The 16,016-nt window shown below is 42.3% G+C and overlaps 1 protein-coding gene across 9 annotated transcripts in view; it reads right to left on the minus strand.

Moving 5' to 3' along the window:
• runx1t1 (RUNX1 partner transcriptional co-repressor 1) overlaps positions 1–16,016 on the minus strand; it is a 104,991-nt gene that overhangs the window by 16,145 nt on the left and 72,830 nt on the right. For all 9 annotated transcript variants that reach the window (XM_079654890.1, XM_079654886.1, XM_079654888.1 and 6 more), the window contains exons 2-4: positions 5,675–5,812; positions 3,912–4,153; positions 1,404–1,493 (exon numbers count right to left, since the gene is read on the minus strand). In XM_079654890.1, coding sequence (XP_079511016.1) covers positions 1,404–1,493; positions 3,912–4,153; positions 5,675–5,812 — 470 coding nt within the window. The remainder of the gene's footprint in view (positions 1–1,403; positions 1,494–3,911; positions 4,154–5,674; positions 5,813–16,016) is intronic.

The raw sequence follows: 16,016 nt of genomic DNA on the forward strand, positions 1-16,016 counted from the left end.
GTTTGTGTCTTTAACAGCCAGTAACAGCTATTCTATTGGGACCAAATATCACATTCACGCAGGACCTCAGTGGATAATAGGCTTGTGAATGTCAGCTCACACATGCACACATCTGCAAATGCAGCCATGCACACGTATACAGGCAGCGCAGAGTGTGATGATTCTGTGCTCAGGGAGAACCGACTGTCTTGTTTTTACAAATAACATTAACCTCACGCCTGTCAGTCAGACACACACAGATAGAGCAGGGAGGGAGGGATAGATAAGGGATGGAAAAAAGACACAAAGAAGGAGGTAAACAGAGACAATAAGAAGGTTTGAGGGAGAACAAAAAGAAAATGGAGAAAACAAAACAGAGCCAGTAATAGAAACAAATGAGCTCCGTGTTATATGTCATGCTGATCCCTGCTCTCCATCTCTCAGCTCCACACTGATATTGATCTCAGCTTCATCGAGACCCCATAACACTATCTGAACTGCTGCTGCACAGTACATCCCTCAATATAAAGCCCCAGTCCCATTTGTCATCTTTGACTACCAAAACAAATCATAGCGCCCCCGCCGCCAGTTTCACCTCCAGACTGCTTTAGCTCCTCAAATCCTGCAGACATTCAGAATGTGCCCCTATCTGACACAAACAGCCCAAATGCACATAAATGGCCTCTATTTTACCTGTAGATACAAACAGAATACCCACCATCCCTCTTCATTCTTATCTACCAGACTGAATAAAGAGATGGGAGCTGTGCTGTTTTGACTGAAAAAAGAGGACCATTGACAAACGGGCTGAAGCAAGGGCAGGCATGGCAGCTTAAAAGACTGCTTCCTTTTTCGGTGAAATACCACGCTAATGGCTGAAAAATAGGGGGAATACTCTTTTAAAAACGTGGCTCAGCTGGATAAAAACAAGTCAAGGACAAAACAAGTCTGAAAGAGGTTGAGGAAACGCGCATGAAAGGGGATGTCGTCTTCTGGCCAGAACCACACTCATTGTGCTCTGTTCCAGGGCACATTTCTTAAAATAACAACAACAAAAAACAACTTCTGATATTTCACAGATGATGAATTAAGCTGCTATAGCTTAGGGTTAAACTGAGGTAACCTAACAGAGTAAGGTCAGACTCAGTATTAAAATGATTTATGAAACTTTTAATTATAGAGAGACGGAAAGTAAAAAGGGATTTGAGAGCAGAATTAGAGACACAGTGAGAAGGAAGAAAGAGAGATGGTGGGAATAGGTACAAGAGACAGATAACAAGATATATAAGGGAGAGAATAGGGCTGAATATCATGAACACAAGTATGCACATCTGGATCTGTGCTGGTTAAATGGTTTCCAGATTTGGTGGATCAGGGAGGCAGGCAGGCAAACTTCTTTCGTAATTGCATATTTCAGTATCTACCTTCAGAAAGGGTATGACGAACGGCCGCAGAGGGAAGTTGGTGGCTTCTTGGAGCTTGGAGTGAAATTCTTCGATGGTTAGGGTGGAATTCTGGAGGAGAGAGAGAGAGAGAGAGAGAGAGAGAGAGAGAGAGAGAGAGAAAACACATGAATCCATGTGGAAGGCATTAAGTGATAATATTACTTATTGGAAGCCAAGCTATATCCTGGCCTGGATGTTTCGGGCTCTCTAATAGGAAGCATATGGGCAGGCCGCAGTGAAAAGAGCCCACAGAAAACAAAGCAGACATTTCTTTCAATTAACAAAACAAATGCAATCAAAAAAGGAAGAAATATGCTTAACTTTGATTATATATGCAGGAATATGTCGTCGTCCCCCCCCCCCCGAATTATGTACATATTTATCTTAATTGTTTGTTGACTTCTTACTTTAGCTAAGGCCTGCTTGTCTGCTATTCTGAATAAAAGAAAATATGATGTGTTCATTTTTTGGAGTGCATTCTAAATACGTCCTATTAATGAATACGGTTATTGCAGCTTTGCACAGTACATTAGAAAACTGTAGCCTTTTTTATTGAAATACAGCCTCCTATCATCAGAGGCAAGGTAATATATGTTCCTTCTTCATTGCTTTTCTGTTATTTCCTTCACTCTTACATTCATTTGGATGTTTAAACACATGCTTTATGTTGAATCAATATGTTACCAATAGCTGCAGAGCAAATAAGAACAAACATATAAAATCATAGAAAGTGCAGAACAGGAGGAAGTAGTATATTTAGTGTGAGGGTATTTCTGTAGCTGAAAACAGTGCGTGGTGCATGTGGGGGGTCCAAAGTGGGTTATACGTTTCAGTTTGTCCCCCCCCCCTTCTTCGGTTAGATGTAACTCACATTAACGGCTGACACGACAGCGTAGGTACTATTTTGAATCCTCAACATTTCACAACTATTTCTAGAGCATAGAGGAAGAGTAAAAAGGAGAGAAGAAAGAGGAGAGAGTGCACATGGGAGAGAGTGCGCTCCATCACAAGCAAACATACAAACAAGGCAAAAAAGAATCAAGCGAGACGGAAAACATAAAAAGAAAAGCAGCAGATATATTTGTCCTCCCCACTCTGTCGGTGTTATTTCCCAGACCTGAATTTTGTTACATTCAGCCTTACATCTGTTCGCCCAGATTGCGTAGGGGCTGTTCTTGACAGCTAGAGAAACCTCCCGAGTCTCCCTCTCTCCCTCTCCCCAGCACACAAGCAGCTAATTAACGGTGTCACTCTTTTCAATAAGGCAAGGGGAGGGACAGAGAGAGAGGAAGAAGAGGAGAGAGAGATATGAGAGGGGGGAGGCAAAACGACACAGGAGAGGCATGTGCGTATGCAGACGGTGAGAATAATAAACATAGAGAAGCCAAAAAGAAGGCTATGCTCTGTGAGGCTAATTAAAATAATTCCACCCTCCGTTTCCTCCGCCTCTTCCTCCTCTCTGCACAACATTCAATCCCTATTTCTGTATTCCCCTGCTCGTAAAGTCAAATCTTTTCAGATCACATAGACGTGTAGTTAATCTTCAGATTTGCACATGTATTTTATATTATCTTCATATAAACCATGTCAGCTAAGCCGCAGGAAAACATCTGTCAGATCAAATCTCTGTTGGATGAATGTAGTTTGATGTTTGCAGGTTTTATTTTGGATTTCCTGTATTTCAATGATTGTTTTTCGTTGCATTCATGTTGTTTATATACTTTATTCAACTCTAAATTATGTTGTGAATCTCCACACACACATCTCCTGGATATTAATTTGGGTTAGAAGTGTGATTATCAGTAATGCTTTAATTTGTGCAAGCCTTAAAGCTTCAATCAGTTTTTTAATTAGCTTAATAAATAACGTTTTAATATTGCAACATGTTAGGTTGTCAGACACCTGCACAATAGTGATACAATTAATTTGCTGTTAAAATAAAGTGTAATCTCTATTTCCCGTGGATCTGATATTCCCTGGTGTTGAATTTAAATAAGTCTAATCAGGATGTAGTCTTTTAGGTTGATGTTATTCTTCGTCCCAGCAGACAGTCCAATGCCATACATTGGTCAGGCCTAGTTTTTCACTGAATAATGGGCTGTAAAATACTTATAGACGTTGATGCTGGAGGCGGGGGTTCACAAATCTCTGTTTATTTTACACTTATGCCTGAAGGACCAGATGGGTTAGATTTCTGACATGAGAACATAACAAAGTCTTAAAGAAATACCCCTGAGGCTTTCGTAATCAGCGATAAGTATTTCAAAGTATTTCAAGTAATCATCTCTATGACTGACAACTAACCTGACACTGTTTCATCTGTTTAGTTCAGTAAACTCCTGCCATCTGGTGCAGCTGAACAAATCTTCAAAATGATTCTCAAATGGCCGACTAATGGATTGACGGATTCCTGCTAACTTAAGGACCGGAGTCACCTTTCCCTGTGAGCCCTTTGAACTAACGCTCACATGCACAGAAGCCACTCACCACTAGTCCCAGCACTAACGTGCGGACCCGCTCGCCGATTTCAGGTGAGATGTCGTTGCCAAACTGCTGTAGAGTTGTGAGGAAGCGCTTGAGCTTGCTGAGCTGCCGGGCGCCGCAGGCCGGGGGCAGCTGCTGATTGGCCAGCGAGGAAGAGGAGGAGGAGCTGGGACCATTGCTGTAGCCGTTGGGAGGAGACGGAGCGCCGTTTAGCGCCGTAGGAGAGTGGCTGCTGCCGTTGGTTACTGCATGAGACAAGGAAATAAAGTGTTAAGAGAAAGGACACCAAATTGTTTCACAAACAAAAAAAACGTTTGATTTTTTTTTCATTTACATTGTCCAAACTGCTTTCTCTCTTGCTCTATCCAAATGACCCAAAACAGCCTAAAATCCCTGACTGTGTTTACCAAACACCAACAGAGGAAACAACATGCGTCAGCTTCACTGAGACCAAACCAGTGATTTGGAAGGATTTACATTCCCCTGAAAAAAAATCACAATCCTCGACATTTGTTTCCAATCATTGCGGCTTGTTTGATCCTTTGTGGCGTCCTCTCAAAAACCCCCAAAAGGCTGCATTTGGAGACATGCTGCCTCTCTGCACCTCCTTTCCCCTTTCCCTCCCTCCCTGCAGTCTAAACAAGCAGAGACAGTGTGACCCCCGTCGTGCCAGAGCATGGCGTGTGTGTGTGTGTGTGTTGGGGGAGTTGGTGTACAAAGAGATACAAGGCGGCATAAAGCTTTCTCTCTAATGAGATTAGGGTTTGACTAGCGATCCACTCACTCCCCCTCTGGCTCCCGTCCAAAGCCGCCACTGTAAAGAGAGACGAGATACTCAAACTGCATCTGGTAACAATTACATCGGGTGGAAATCAAAGCATACTGCTTTGTTAAAACCTTCGGCAAGCGTAATGAGAGAGCCAGGCCTTTCCTCCCTCATCGCACGGAAGCCCCGATGTTAATTGTGGAGTGTGAGCAACAGAGAGAGAAACAGACTGATACAAAGAGAGAGGGAGAAAGTAAATACCAAAGAAAGAACTAAATAATGCCTCTGCTCCAAAAAAGAAAAACAGAAATACTAACACAGAGTTGAGTGCTCTGAGCATTTTGAACCACAAGGCCTTTGATTCTTTGATTCTAGTGCTCTTCATGCAAGTGGTTAAGTGTGCACTTCTAAGTGAATACTAGGGTGTAATTTGCTCGTCACAGGCTATGTGCGCGTCGTGGCAAAGCTCCAGCAGTGTGTAAGCGTGGGTGTTAAGGAACTTGTTGGGAGAGTTGGAAGGAATGGCTGCAATTTGAAAAAAGGATCAATGCATAGATGTTAAAAAGGTCTTTTGATGCTGATGGAATTCGATTATTGGGTTTAACGCAACCATAAAGTGAATATTCTCACTTGTGAGTGCATGTATGTCTGCTCTGTTTCGAAGTAATGTGTTTTTTACGTACAAAGGTGGAATTATACTTCTGCAGTGACACCTGCTTCTGCATTCTGCTCAGCACTACATTTCACATGTTGACACATCACCAATCCAACTTTGTTTCTTACAGATATTGACTGTGATACCACAACACAGTGTACCGTATCTACTGAAACAAATACTGATCTAATGCTCTATTTTCCCAAATAAAAATGTACACAACAGGAATGCGAGAGTACATGAATGGAAGTGGACCCATTGAACTTCATTATGCCATTTGTTAAATATGTAATGACATCACTTGATTTACCCCTGACACATAAATACAACCCTGGCTTTACTCACATGTGGTGGGGGTGTAGGAGCTGTTACGAGGCGCTCCCTGCGTGCTGGGTGGGGGGGGCATGGTAGGGGGGGTCAACCTGGACTGTGTCTTGACGTCCGCAGGTGAGTCGGGCATGGTGGAGCGCTTCCCAGTGCGATCTGAAGAGAGACAGAAGTGTAAGATTATAGTAACACACTAAAAATAACTGAAACTAAACAACCGTTTCCACATCTGTGTGCAAACAAGGGAGCTATTACACAGTTTGCACATACAGCAGGATGGAACTTGATAGCAAAGCGCCTGTGAGGTTCAATAGACTAGCTCTGGAAATAGATGGCTCACCACATCATATGGCCGGCCACAAAGACACTGATGCATATGCTCAGACTGTCACAGGAGGGATGAGAGGGGGAGAAGGACAGACTCACAGACACAGAGACAGACTGACAGACAGACACCCGAGAGAGGAGCGTAAATCTGCAGCGATTCGCCTCTCATTCCACCACCATCTGTGCCATCCTGCATGCCCGCTGTACAGAACGGCAACACAGCAACCCCCCCTCCCCTGCTAACGACTGCAGAGCTCATTACACACACAGAGACGCACACACGCCTCACACCAGCAAATACATTTACAATGCCTTATCTTGTTTCCCTGGAACACAACAATTCAATGACCTAACTTAAGATGGCAGAAACACAAAACAAGTTCTTATCCTGCTTTAATTTCCTGTGACAAAAATGAAACAACAACTACAAATGTAAGCCCAACAGATACCGAATAACAAGCAGAATCATACTCATTCTAGTTATAAGTCATTTCAAAGACATAACTTTATCAAAAACCAAACATTTTAGTTTGATGACAAGTCTGTTTTCACCTTATTCAGTTGCCATGTGCTCTCCAGATAACTGACCTTATCAAATGTATGAGAGCAACAACAGGACATTATCAGTGTCTTGCAGTGGCAGCAAGGGCCGGGCCCATATTGTGCAGGATAAGATACACAACTTCCCTCAGCAGGTAACACAGAGTCAACAGACTGTTATCAACCGTTTCTGCGCCAGATTGTGAATAGGAGATAGTAAAGAAATATATATAAGGAAAAGAGGGAGGAAGGAGGGTGGAGGAAGAGCAGAGGGAAGGGAGGAGCCGCAAGAGAAACACAAGTTTATCTGTGACATTGGGAACATAAAGCTGTAACAATAAGGTGGATGCATATGCTTTGAATCAAAGACACATACTTGGTCAAGACCCTGGAGGGTGCTTGTGTGTGTTTTTGCATGAGGAATATACACTATATTTTACATGTAACTATGTTTATTTGAATATAAACCACAGTGTTTGTAATGTATGTACACCCAAGGAAATATAGATGTTAGTTTTCCTCTGTGCCAACTGTTTGGATCCATAGTGTTGAGTCTAAGTGAAATGAAAGAGAAACTGTGATGAGAGAGACAGTATAGCATAAGCCTGTTAGCTGTGGGCTCAGGCCTCAGCAGCTCTCTGCTGCCGAGGTACACTGTGACTAAGTATTTCGGTCACGCAAGCTCGGCTTTAGCAGACAAGCAAGTGAGAGATGGAGATGTCACTCAAATCCAAAGAGAGAGGAATCCTTAGCTTCATTTCAAATACGCAGAGTGAATGAAACAATCACAGGACATTCAAAAAAGGTATAAATACTTACTGATAGCTCAGGAGGAAAAAAGAATAGCCTTCTTAAGCTTTAAACGTTTATAGAGAAGAACTGTGTCACACAGGAAAAGAAAAACAATGTATTTTCTGCAAAAGCCTAAAAAACTCACTTGCTCAGAGAGGTTTCAATGTTCCATATGCCCAACAGGAATGATTGAACTAGATTCAAGATTCAATTCAAGATCCAAAAGCTTTATTGTAATAGAATTCAAACAATAAACGTACTGCCTAATGTTGCCAATCTTAGAAGTGGTATAGCTGGTATACTGAGTATATAAGGATATGCCCTTGATGTAAAATAGTCTCCTGAAGGCAAACAGGTCCCAACCCATGTAGTCAGACTATGACAGAGGACAGGAAAGGAAGAGTAAATAATCACATCCGGAGACAGGGGTCACACTTCTCCTTACTCACTACAGCTGACTGACGCTCTGTAACCATACACACAGTGGAGCCAGCCTAGGAGAGGTCTACTGATAAAGTCACTGGGAAGGTCGGATTTATGCGGCTCCCAGCCCACTGGTATTTGTTACCGTTACTGGGAAAGATCCAGTGTAGCTGAATCCCTCCAATCTTACAGTTTTTACTTTTCTTTTTTTAGTACAAATGTAATATTGTTTAAGTTAAAAAAAACTGTTTTCTCATATTATAAAACAGGTTTTAGATCAGCAATAACTATTGGAATGGAGTGCAAAGGTGAAAAAGGGATATATTGCAGAGGTACCCAACATATACACGGTGGAAATGGCTGGAAAACAAGCTAACTGATTAGGAAAGCAGAGAAAATAGGACTTGAAAGAAAAGTTAATGCTAAGAGAAGACAGTCCAAACCTCTCACTGTGTGTTCACTATGCTGCATTTCTTCTAACCCTCTCTCTCTCACACACCCTTCCTCTCCATCCTCCCAACCTGGCCACAACCTGGCCAGACTGAGAAAGGTTTACTACTCTGATTTCTCCACAGTAAAACAAGACTGGACCTGACTATTTATTTTATAAACTCAGGATATAGCAGAATAGCTAGTGGAAACGTATAGTCTTACCTCCGGCTGCCAACTATCGTATCCTGTGTGCCTGCCTAAAATACGATCTATGAAAATACAAGGTCATTAAAAAAGACGGCCGGATGACAGGACCAAAGGTAATTCATTATTTTCCAGTCAAACACATAGACTTTACATATATAATGAACCCGAGTGAAATAGAAAGAAGTTACCGTATCACACATGGTTGTACTTATCCTGTTTCACTGGGTCTTTGAGCTCATGCTTTCCATAGCTCTGTTTATTGACTTTTCTAATTGGGTGGTCGTTTTTGGCCCAGTTCACTTGATCTTTTGTCAGATAGCACGTCAAATTACAATCCAAATCATCTTCTAATCACTTTGAGCTTTGCGACTATAGATAGTGGGGTGGATAATGTAAATGACTCATACTGACCTCCAGCAGTTGGCAGAGAGAAAATATCATTATTAATAATAATAACTCTTTTTTAAATTTATTTAAATCAATCTTGGGTGTTTTAAGACTGGCGTGAAGCATTATGATGGGGTGAACATTTTTTTTTTCTAAAATTCAACATGATATCAAAATGAAAACTGGAAAGTCAGTCCACAATGTACATAAAGAAGTAAAAAAAAAAAAGCACAAAAGTCTGGATTCATGATCCACCTGAACTCCTGCATGGTAGTACAGGCCTGCAGCAGTGTGAAGAGATGAGTTTGGTTACAGGCTTATAATTGGGGGATTAACACCTGGGTCAGTGTTATGATTGGATGGCTGTTGTCGGGTTAAGATGAGAGAAACATAAACCCTGAAAGCATTTCAAACTTTCCCAGTCCCTCAGGGGTAGAAGATAGAAGATAACGAGAGAAAACGTGTGAAATCCGTGTACAGAGCAAATACATGCATTCATCCAGGCGATAACATGCTCTCTCTCTCTCTCTTTCACTCACCCACACACACCCACACACACCCACACACACACACACACACACACACACTCACTCACTCACTCACTCGCACGCACGCACGCACGCACACACACACACACACACACACACACACACACACACACACACACACACACACACACACACACACACACACACACACACACACACACACACACACACACACACACACACACACACACACACACACACACACACTTTTGTGATTTACAAACAGCATCTTCTCTGTTTCTGATTTGATTGAGAGCACTGCAAAGCATATAAGCAGAATAAAATCAATGGCTTCATACTAACCAACAAGGGCTGCACCCATCCATTCACTCGGCACTTACCATGCCACTCGAATCAATAGCAATACTCCAACTACAAGGTAATTTACCCAGTCTTTGGGAAAAATAAAAATACGTCTTACAACTGAAGCACATTACTGAAAACAGCTAACGTTATATGACTGCGTGCTTTACATTTTCATGAGCAAGTATGCCATGTTCATTTTTAAATACAAAAGACATGTACAGATAGCAGGCAGACAAGACCTCATTTTATTACAGCAATAGAGTGAGGCTGAACAATAGCAAGTGCTCGCTTCCTCATGCATAATTCAATTTGAAAAGCACCACCTGAACACGCAACCTTAAACAACCTTGAAAACAAAGTTGGGCGTCTCCTCCAGCCTAATACATCTGTTAAAAGTTAATGGCCGAACTTAATGCACATCTATGGTTCATTTATTAATGTAGCACTGTTACTGCCCAGTCGGTTTCATATTGTCGGCAAATCAGCAGCTCTGTGGCCGGCCGATAGATAGTGTTCCAGGTCTGGACAGGTATTGATGTGCGGAGCTTTAATGGAAAGGGGCGATGAGTGCTTTGACTTTGCCTAACTCACTTTACGACTTCTCAGAAGTGCTGTTGTCCAGGAATTAATGGATTGAAGTGCATGAGGACGGTTGTTGAAGAGGCAGCAATTAGCCATAAAAGAACAGAAGAGGCTCTCAACTCTGTGTTGATACACTCGTGCACTCTATGCAGGCAGAGATGCCAAACCCATCGACGATCATGCTTGTGAATGACAGTGATTAATGTCTCACAACAACCACTTGCTGTGTAGTTTTATCCAGAGCATCATAAAGAGGCTCTTAGCGCAAATATGTGCAGCATCGGTGGCGTGAAAGAGACTCAAACCCATGAGACTACCAGGGCTGTAGTGATGCTTTAATTAATGTATTTGGTATATTGTTCATTGTCTATCATATTGTATGTGTCAGAAGTAATTACACTCATATGTGACTGCATTATGAGATCCCAGGAGGGGTGAGGTTGTGATTGCTCTAGCTACATGAAATCATTAAAGTTGGGAACTACTTGTTTAAATCATCATACTAGGCTTTTCACTACTCTTTGATATCATGTGAGAACAATTAAGAACACTTATAAAATACTTACTGTTCTCATTACTCTTAAACCCAATTTCAAAAGAATCCTTGTTGAAATTAAAGCACAAAGTAAAACATTTAATGTGCTAATGTTTGTTATTCCTTTTATCTTTTAACAATCCCTCTGATTTACAGACTGATCCCTGAAGCGAGGCAGAACTCTGGACCATCACCTGCCACTCACGAGGATGTCTTCACACTTACATCACCCGTTTGCATCGTCCATGATTACGTGAGCCCCAATGTTTGCAAAATCTCGCTTTCTTTCTTTGCTTCTCTCCCTCTCGCTGCTATACCCTCTTTCAGCCAAGCTCAAAGAAAGGAGATTTTATCCCCCCGCTGACTTGCAATGCACGCCTTTTCTAAGGTTACAAGCGAGTTACATCACTTGCCTAAAACAAGGCTGTTGCAATGAACGATATCTAGAAGGAACGCGGTCCCAGAGAAATAGCTCAACCTGTTACAGAGAGGACTTCGCTAACCTACAACTCAAGGCAAAAATACAATGTTATATCAAAACCTTATACATTTCATCATCACACACAAAGCTGAGAGGTCCTTACGTATTCAAATCACCTCGGAAAGTGAGGAAAACATCACCTAACCTTGATATTTGAGATTATTCATAGAGGCTACGAAGACTTCAAAGTCTATCATCAGAGAGAGACAGAGTCAAACAATCTCCATTACAAACTTCTCAAGCTAGAATTTCCACTGTGTGTGTGTGTGTGTGTGTGTGTGTGTGTGTGTGTGTGTGTGTGTGTGTGTGTGTGTGTGTGTGTGTCTGTGTGTGTGTGTTTGCTAGGTGTATGTGTGAGCTGTGATCGTACAGTTGGAGACCCAGAAAATGATGTGATAACAGTGGCAGTAATATGCCACTTGAGAGTACTTCACACAGGCAAATCCCATTCTTCAAAACGACAATGGATTTCAATCACGCTGGGTGAATGTTCCGAGAGTTGGCGGCTGTGACATAAACAATTTAAGTAGCTCTGGCGCCTGTGCGAGTACAAGATTGTACAGTATTAGTCAGACATAAGATATCATCGTTATGAACTTAAATGAAAAAATGCATATGGATTGAACTACTTATGCCCTGCACACACACAGACATAATCTAGACAGGCGTAATACATTCAGCGCACACAAAGATATGTAGGTGTTAAAGTGAAAACCGTGATGCATTGAAGCCACAGGAAGCCTCTGAATTGAGCACTAATGTCCATATCGTGCCAATATCTGTGCAAAATGGTGCCTCCGGGTGTGTTATTCCCACACACACATACAGGGAACACAATAATGAGTGAAGAGAGGGAGTGGTACAGATAGGTAATGGAATAGATGAAGCGATATAGAGATGGTGCGATAGGGGCTTGTGGTGATTGCTCGTACAGATGTGGAGAGAGGGAGTGGGCGACGGACACGAGAGAGAGATAAAGGTGGAGAGAATGAGAGACGGATGTGTTGGGGGAACACAGTTGAGGGACAGGTGGGGACGATTGAGATTCAGATGGAGTACGCAGAGAAACAAGACAAATCTATTGGTATGCGAGTGTAGCAACCTCTCTTCTCTTTCTATCATCCCTCTCTTCTCAACCGTGCACACAAACACACACAGAGAGAGAGTCGTCGGCAGCCAGATGGAGCAGTATGCAGAGCATGTCCCATCAAACTCCACCCGCTTGTCAAGAAGATGTATGGATGCAACGCCCTACCACAAGCCCACAAACACACAAATACAAACTCAGACACACAGCTGCAAGGACGCATGCACAAATTGCAGGCAAAACAAGACAAGTGTCTCTCATACACACACTCATTGGATTTCCACTTATTTATTTCCCTCCCAGAAGATGCAGGGGAAAGCAGTACCAGTGGGTCCCTTTGGACTTTTCTCTCTTCTCTTACAATCTCTTTCTCAAAATAACCCATTTTCATTCCCAACTTCACCCCCTCCCACTGAATGCTCTGTGGTGAACACGTTTCTCCTGAAGGTTCCTGTTGACCGCTACTTCATCTCATCTCCCAGACTCTGGGCACAGTGTGATGTAGTTTCCCCCTTATAGCAGTTGATATTTATGAAATCAACACGTTAGCTGTTACTTATACATTTAATGCTACCTTTACATTTCCCTCTAAGGGATCAACACTTCAAACACTCATGATCTCAGGTCCTCTATTTTCTTTTAAACTCAATAGCCATTATAGCAAAGTAATTTGTCACACAGCATACTTCAAGGAATAAAATGACACATTTCAGAAAACTTTATCCATTTAGAGTTGACCATACCTGCCAGCTGGTGAGGCAGGTTAATGGGAACTACTTATCTCAATAACATGGTATTTTTCTTCTCTAACCATCAGTCATATAAAGTAGTTATGTACAGCTACATCTGGGACTTAAGTGAAGAATTGCTCAAAGCTCACTGTAATGTGGATGTTATAGAATTTCTGTCAAAAAAAGTTAAGTGTGCCATTATTGTTATATAAGAATAAACTATATAAGTATAGAACACCACAAGCATGTCTTTGGAGAACTGCAGCATTGAACATTGGTTTTTACCTAAAGATTAAGCTTAGCGTATTTGTAATCATTTCTGTAAGTGTGACCCTATCTTTCCCTACTATCATAAATATGGGACTTTATTTACAGTAGTGTGAAAGAGTGATTTGATACACAGCATCAAAGAACTGTGAAGATGTCTGCTCCTGATCAGTGTTGACAGTCCTTAGCATCTCTCACCATATCTGTATTTTTCTCTCAGTCTAACATCGTGTGTTTACACTTTGTCAAGCCAGCAGAGACATAAGGAGATTTCTCAATCGCACACAAAGGTCTGAAGACCATCTGTTCCATCTCACAAACATTAACACGCAAACGCAAGCACATATGCACGATCAACTAAACACACAAATCCTGCAAAACACCTCCAACTACACACATGCTGGACAATAAAACATATGTGGTGTATAACATAAGAAGTCCTTCACTCTTTAACAATTTTTTTTTGATTTATTGTAATGTCTGTTTTACCCATCTGTTGAAATAAAGTCTCTCTCGCAGAAAGAAAGAGGGGAAGCAAGTGTTAAAGAACGATAAAAATGATTCACAGTGCCCGTTACGGGTCCTCTCAAATCGAACCGATTCCTGCCACATCTTGTTGCCAGGCAAAATTGCACTGCAGGGTCTTGTAAAATAAAGACAGGCAGTAGGAATGGGTGCTGGAACAAATACAGAGAAGGCCAGGAGGGAGAGATGTGGGTCAGGGAGAGGTAAAGGTACCAAAACGTGAGAATATGTACAGGGAGAAAGAGAGCGAGATGTGCCACCATTATAAAAATAACTGAACTATAAATGTATGCCATCAGACATGTTTCCACAGCCAGGCCATGGGAGATCAACACTCTTGTTTATTTATATAAAGTTGGCCTGTCATTGCCATTAACAACATGATGTCAAAAATAATGACATAAATGCTGCTTTTAGGGGAAAAACACTGGGATATAAATCAGATGTAAACTTTGGGGAACTCTGTTTTGCCATTTGATGGAAGCCAGCCTATTGAAAATTGCTCTCTGTGTACAATTTGGTTTTGTTTCTGATGCCATAGTGACACACAGCCCCGGGTGTTTTCCCAGGCAATACCGTACGCCAGCAAATAAGTACTTACACAAAGAACTCATCACGCATCCTAATGCTGACGAGACTTTATGCCTACTGTACGTTTCTTAAGCTTTATACTTTCTTTCCTTTGTGATATAGTAAATATGTCTGTTTTGTATTTGAGGCAACATATAGAAGATAACACTGTTTAACAACCTCACTATGGGAATGTCAGTGTATTCTTCAATGCATTCTTTAAACATAAAGCTTTGCCGCTGTCAGTGATGAGAAAAAACGTACACAAGCACCAGCCTTCTTTGAACTGCTTCACACTTGTAACACAAGACAATTTAAAATCACTGATGCATTTACTCTAAACAAAAACACATTGATACGCACTGATACACAAAGCCCAAGTGGCAATTTGTATCCTTTCCCCTGTTACATCTCCTTACGCTACATGGAACTGTCTCCCTGCAGCCAATCTGTGCGTCGATGCTAGAAGGAATCATATCCCTGTCATTGCGAGCGAAATCAATTTTCAACAGACAGTCAAGACTTTCGTGTTTTACATGACAGTTATCTTTTATAATTTAAAGAGGCACAGAGGGAGAGGAAGGATGGATAAAGCTATGGATGGATGATGTGATGTACAATAAGTTACCGCGTTTGATCGGCAGTAAAAGAGACAGGGATGGAAGGGTAAAACAGATGTGGAAAACAAAGATCTAGAAAGAAACAAGAGATAGGAAAATGGAGGTGAGGATGGTGAAAACAGGGACAGAAAATGAGAGATAACATTAAGCGCCTATGAGAGACAGATGGGGAAATCAAACGCGAGATGCGGGGGACGAGCACAGAGAAGACAGGGCAGAGGCTAACAGTGAGGGAGGGAGGGTTCCTGGTGAGGGGAGAGCATTGTGGGGGAGGGAACCAGCCTGTCTGCCTGGTGTTTTCAAAATATCACATGACGGCTGCCATGTGTTTGAAATTACTGCCGGTTAACTATCTTCCCCCAAAACCGCTTCGAAAAAAATATGTCTGCAATTTATGAAATGTGTTTCAAGGCTCTGCTAAGTAGAACCAGATTTAAAAAACAGAGCAACAAAAACCTTTACCTCTCACCGCCCCTGCTCTGAAAACCGCTACTCTCCTTTCGTTTTGCACTCCCTCCTCTTCTCCCCCAACTCTCCCTCCTTTTCCCCTCCAGGAGAAGATGTTAAACGGAAGGGGCTTGAGTCACATCTGGTGAGCAGGCAGCCAGAGAGTGCTGGTTGGTGTGACCTCGCATCAGGCCATTTCCAGAATTACATAGTGCGTGTGTGTGTACCTGTGTGTGTGTTTGTGTGTGAGACAGTGACCATGGCTTGCTAATGGCTCTGAGTAGCTGAGAGCAGTGTATGTCTGGAGGGGGAGGCAGCGGAGGGATGCTGCACGCACGCACGCACGCACGCACGCACGCACGCACGCACGCACGCACGCACGCACGCACGCACGCACGCACGCACGCACGCACGCACGCACGCACGCACGCACACACACACACACACACACACACACACACACACACACACACACACACACACACACACACACACACACACACACACACACACACACACACACACACACACACACACACACACACACACACAC

This window comes from Notothenia rossii (genome assembly GCF_949606895.1).
Source record: "Notothenia rossii genome assembly, chromosome: 10".
NCBI classification, from domain to species: domain Eukaryota; kingdom Metazoa; phylum Chordata; class Actinopteri; order Perciformes; family Nototheniidae; genus Notothenia; species Notothenia rossii.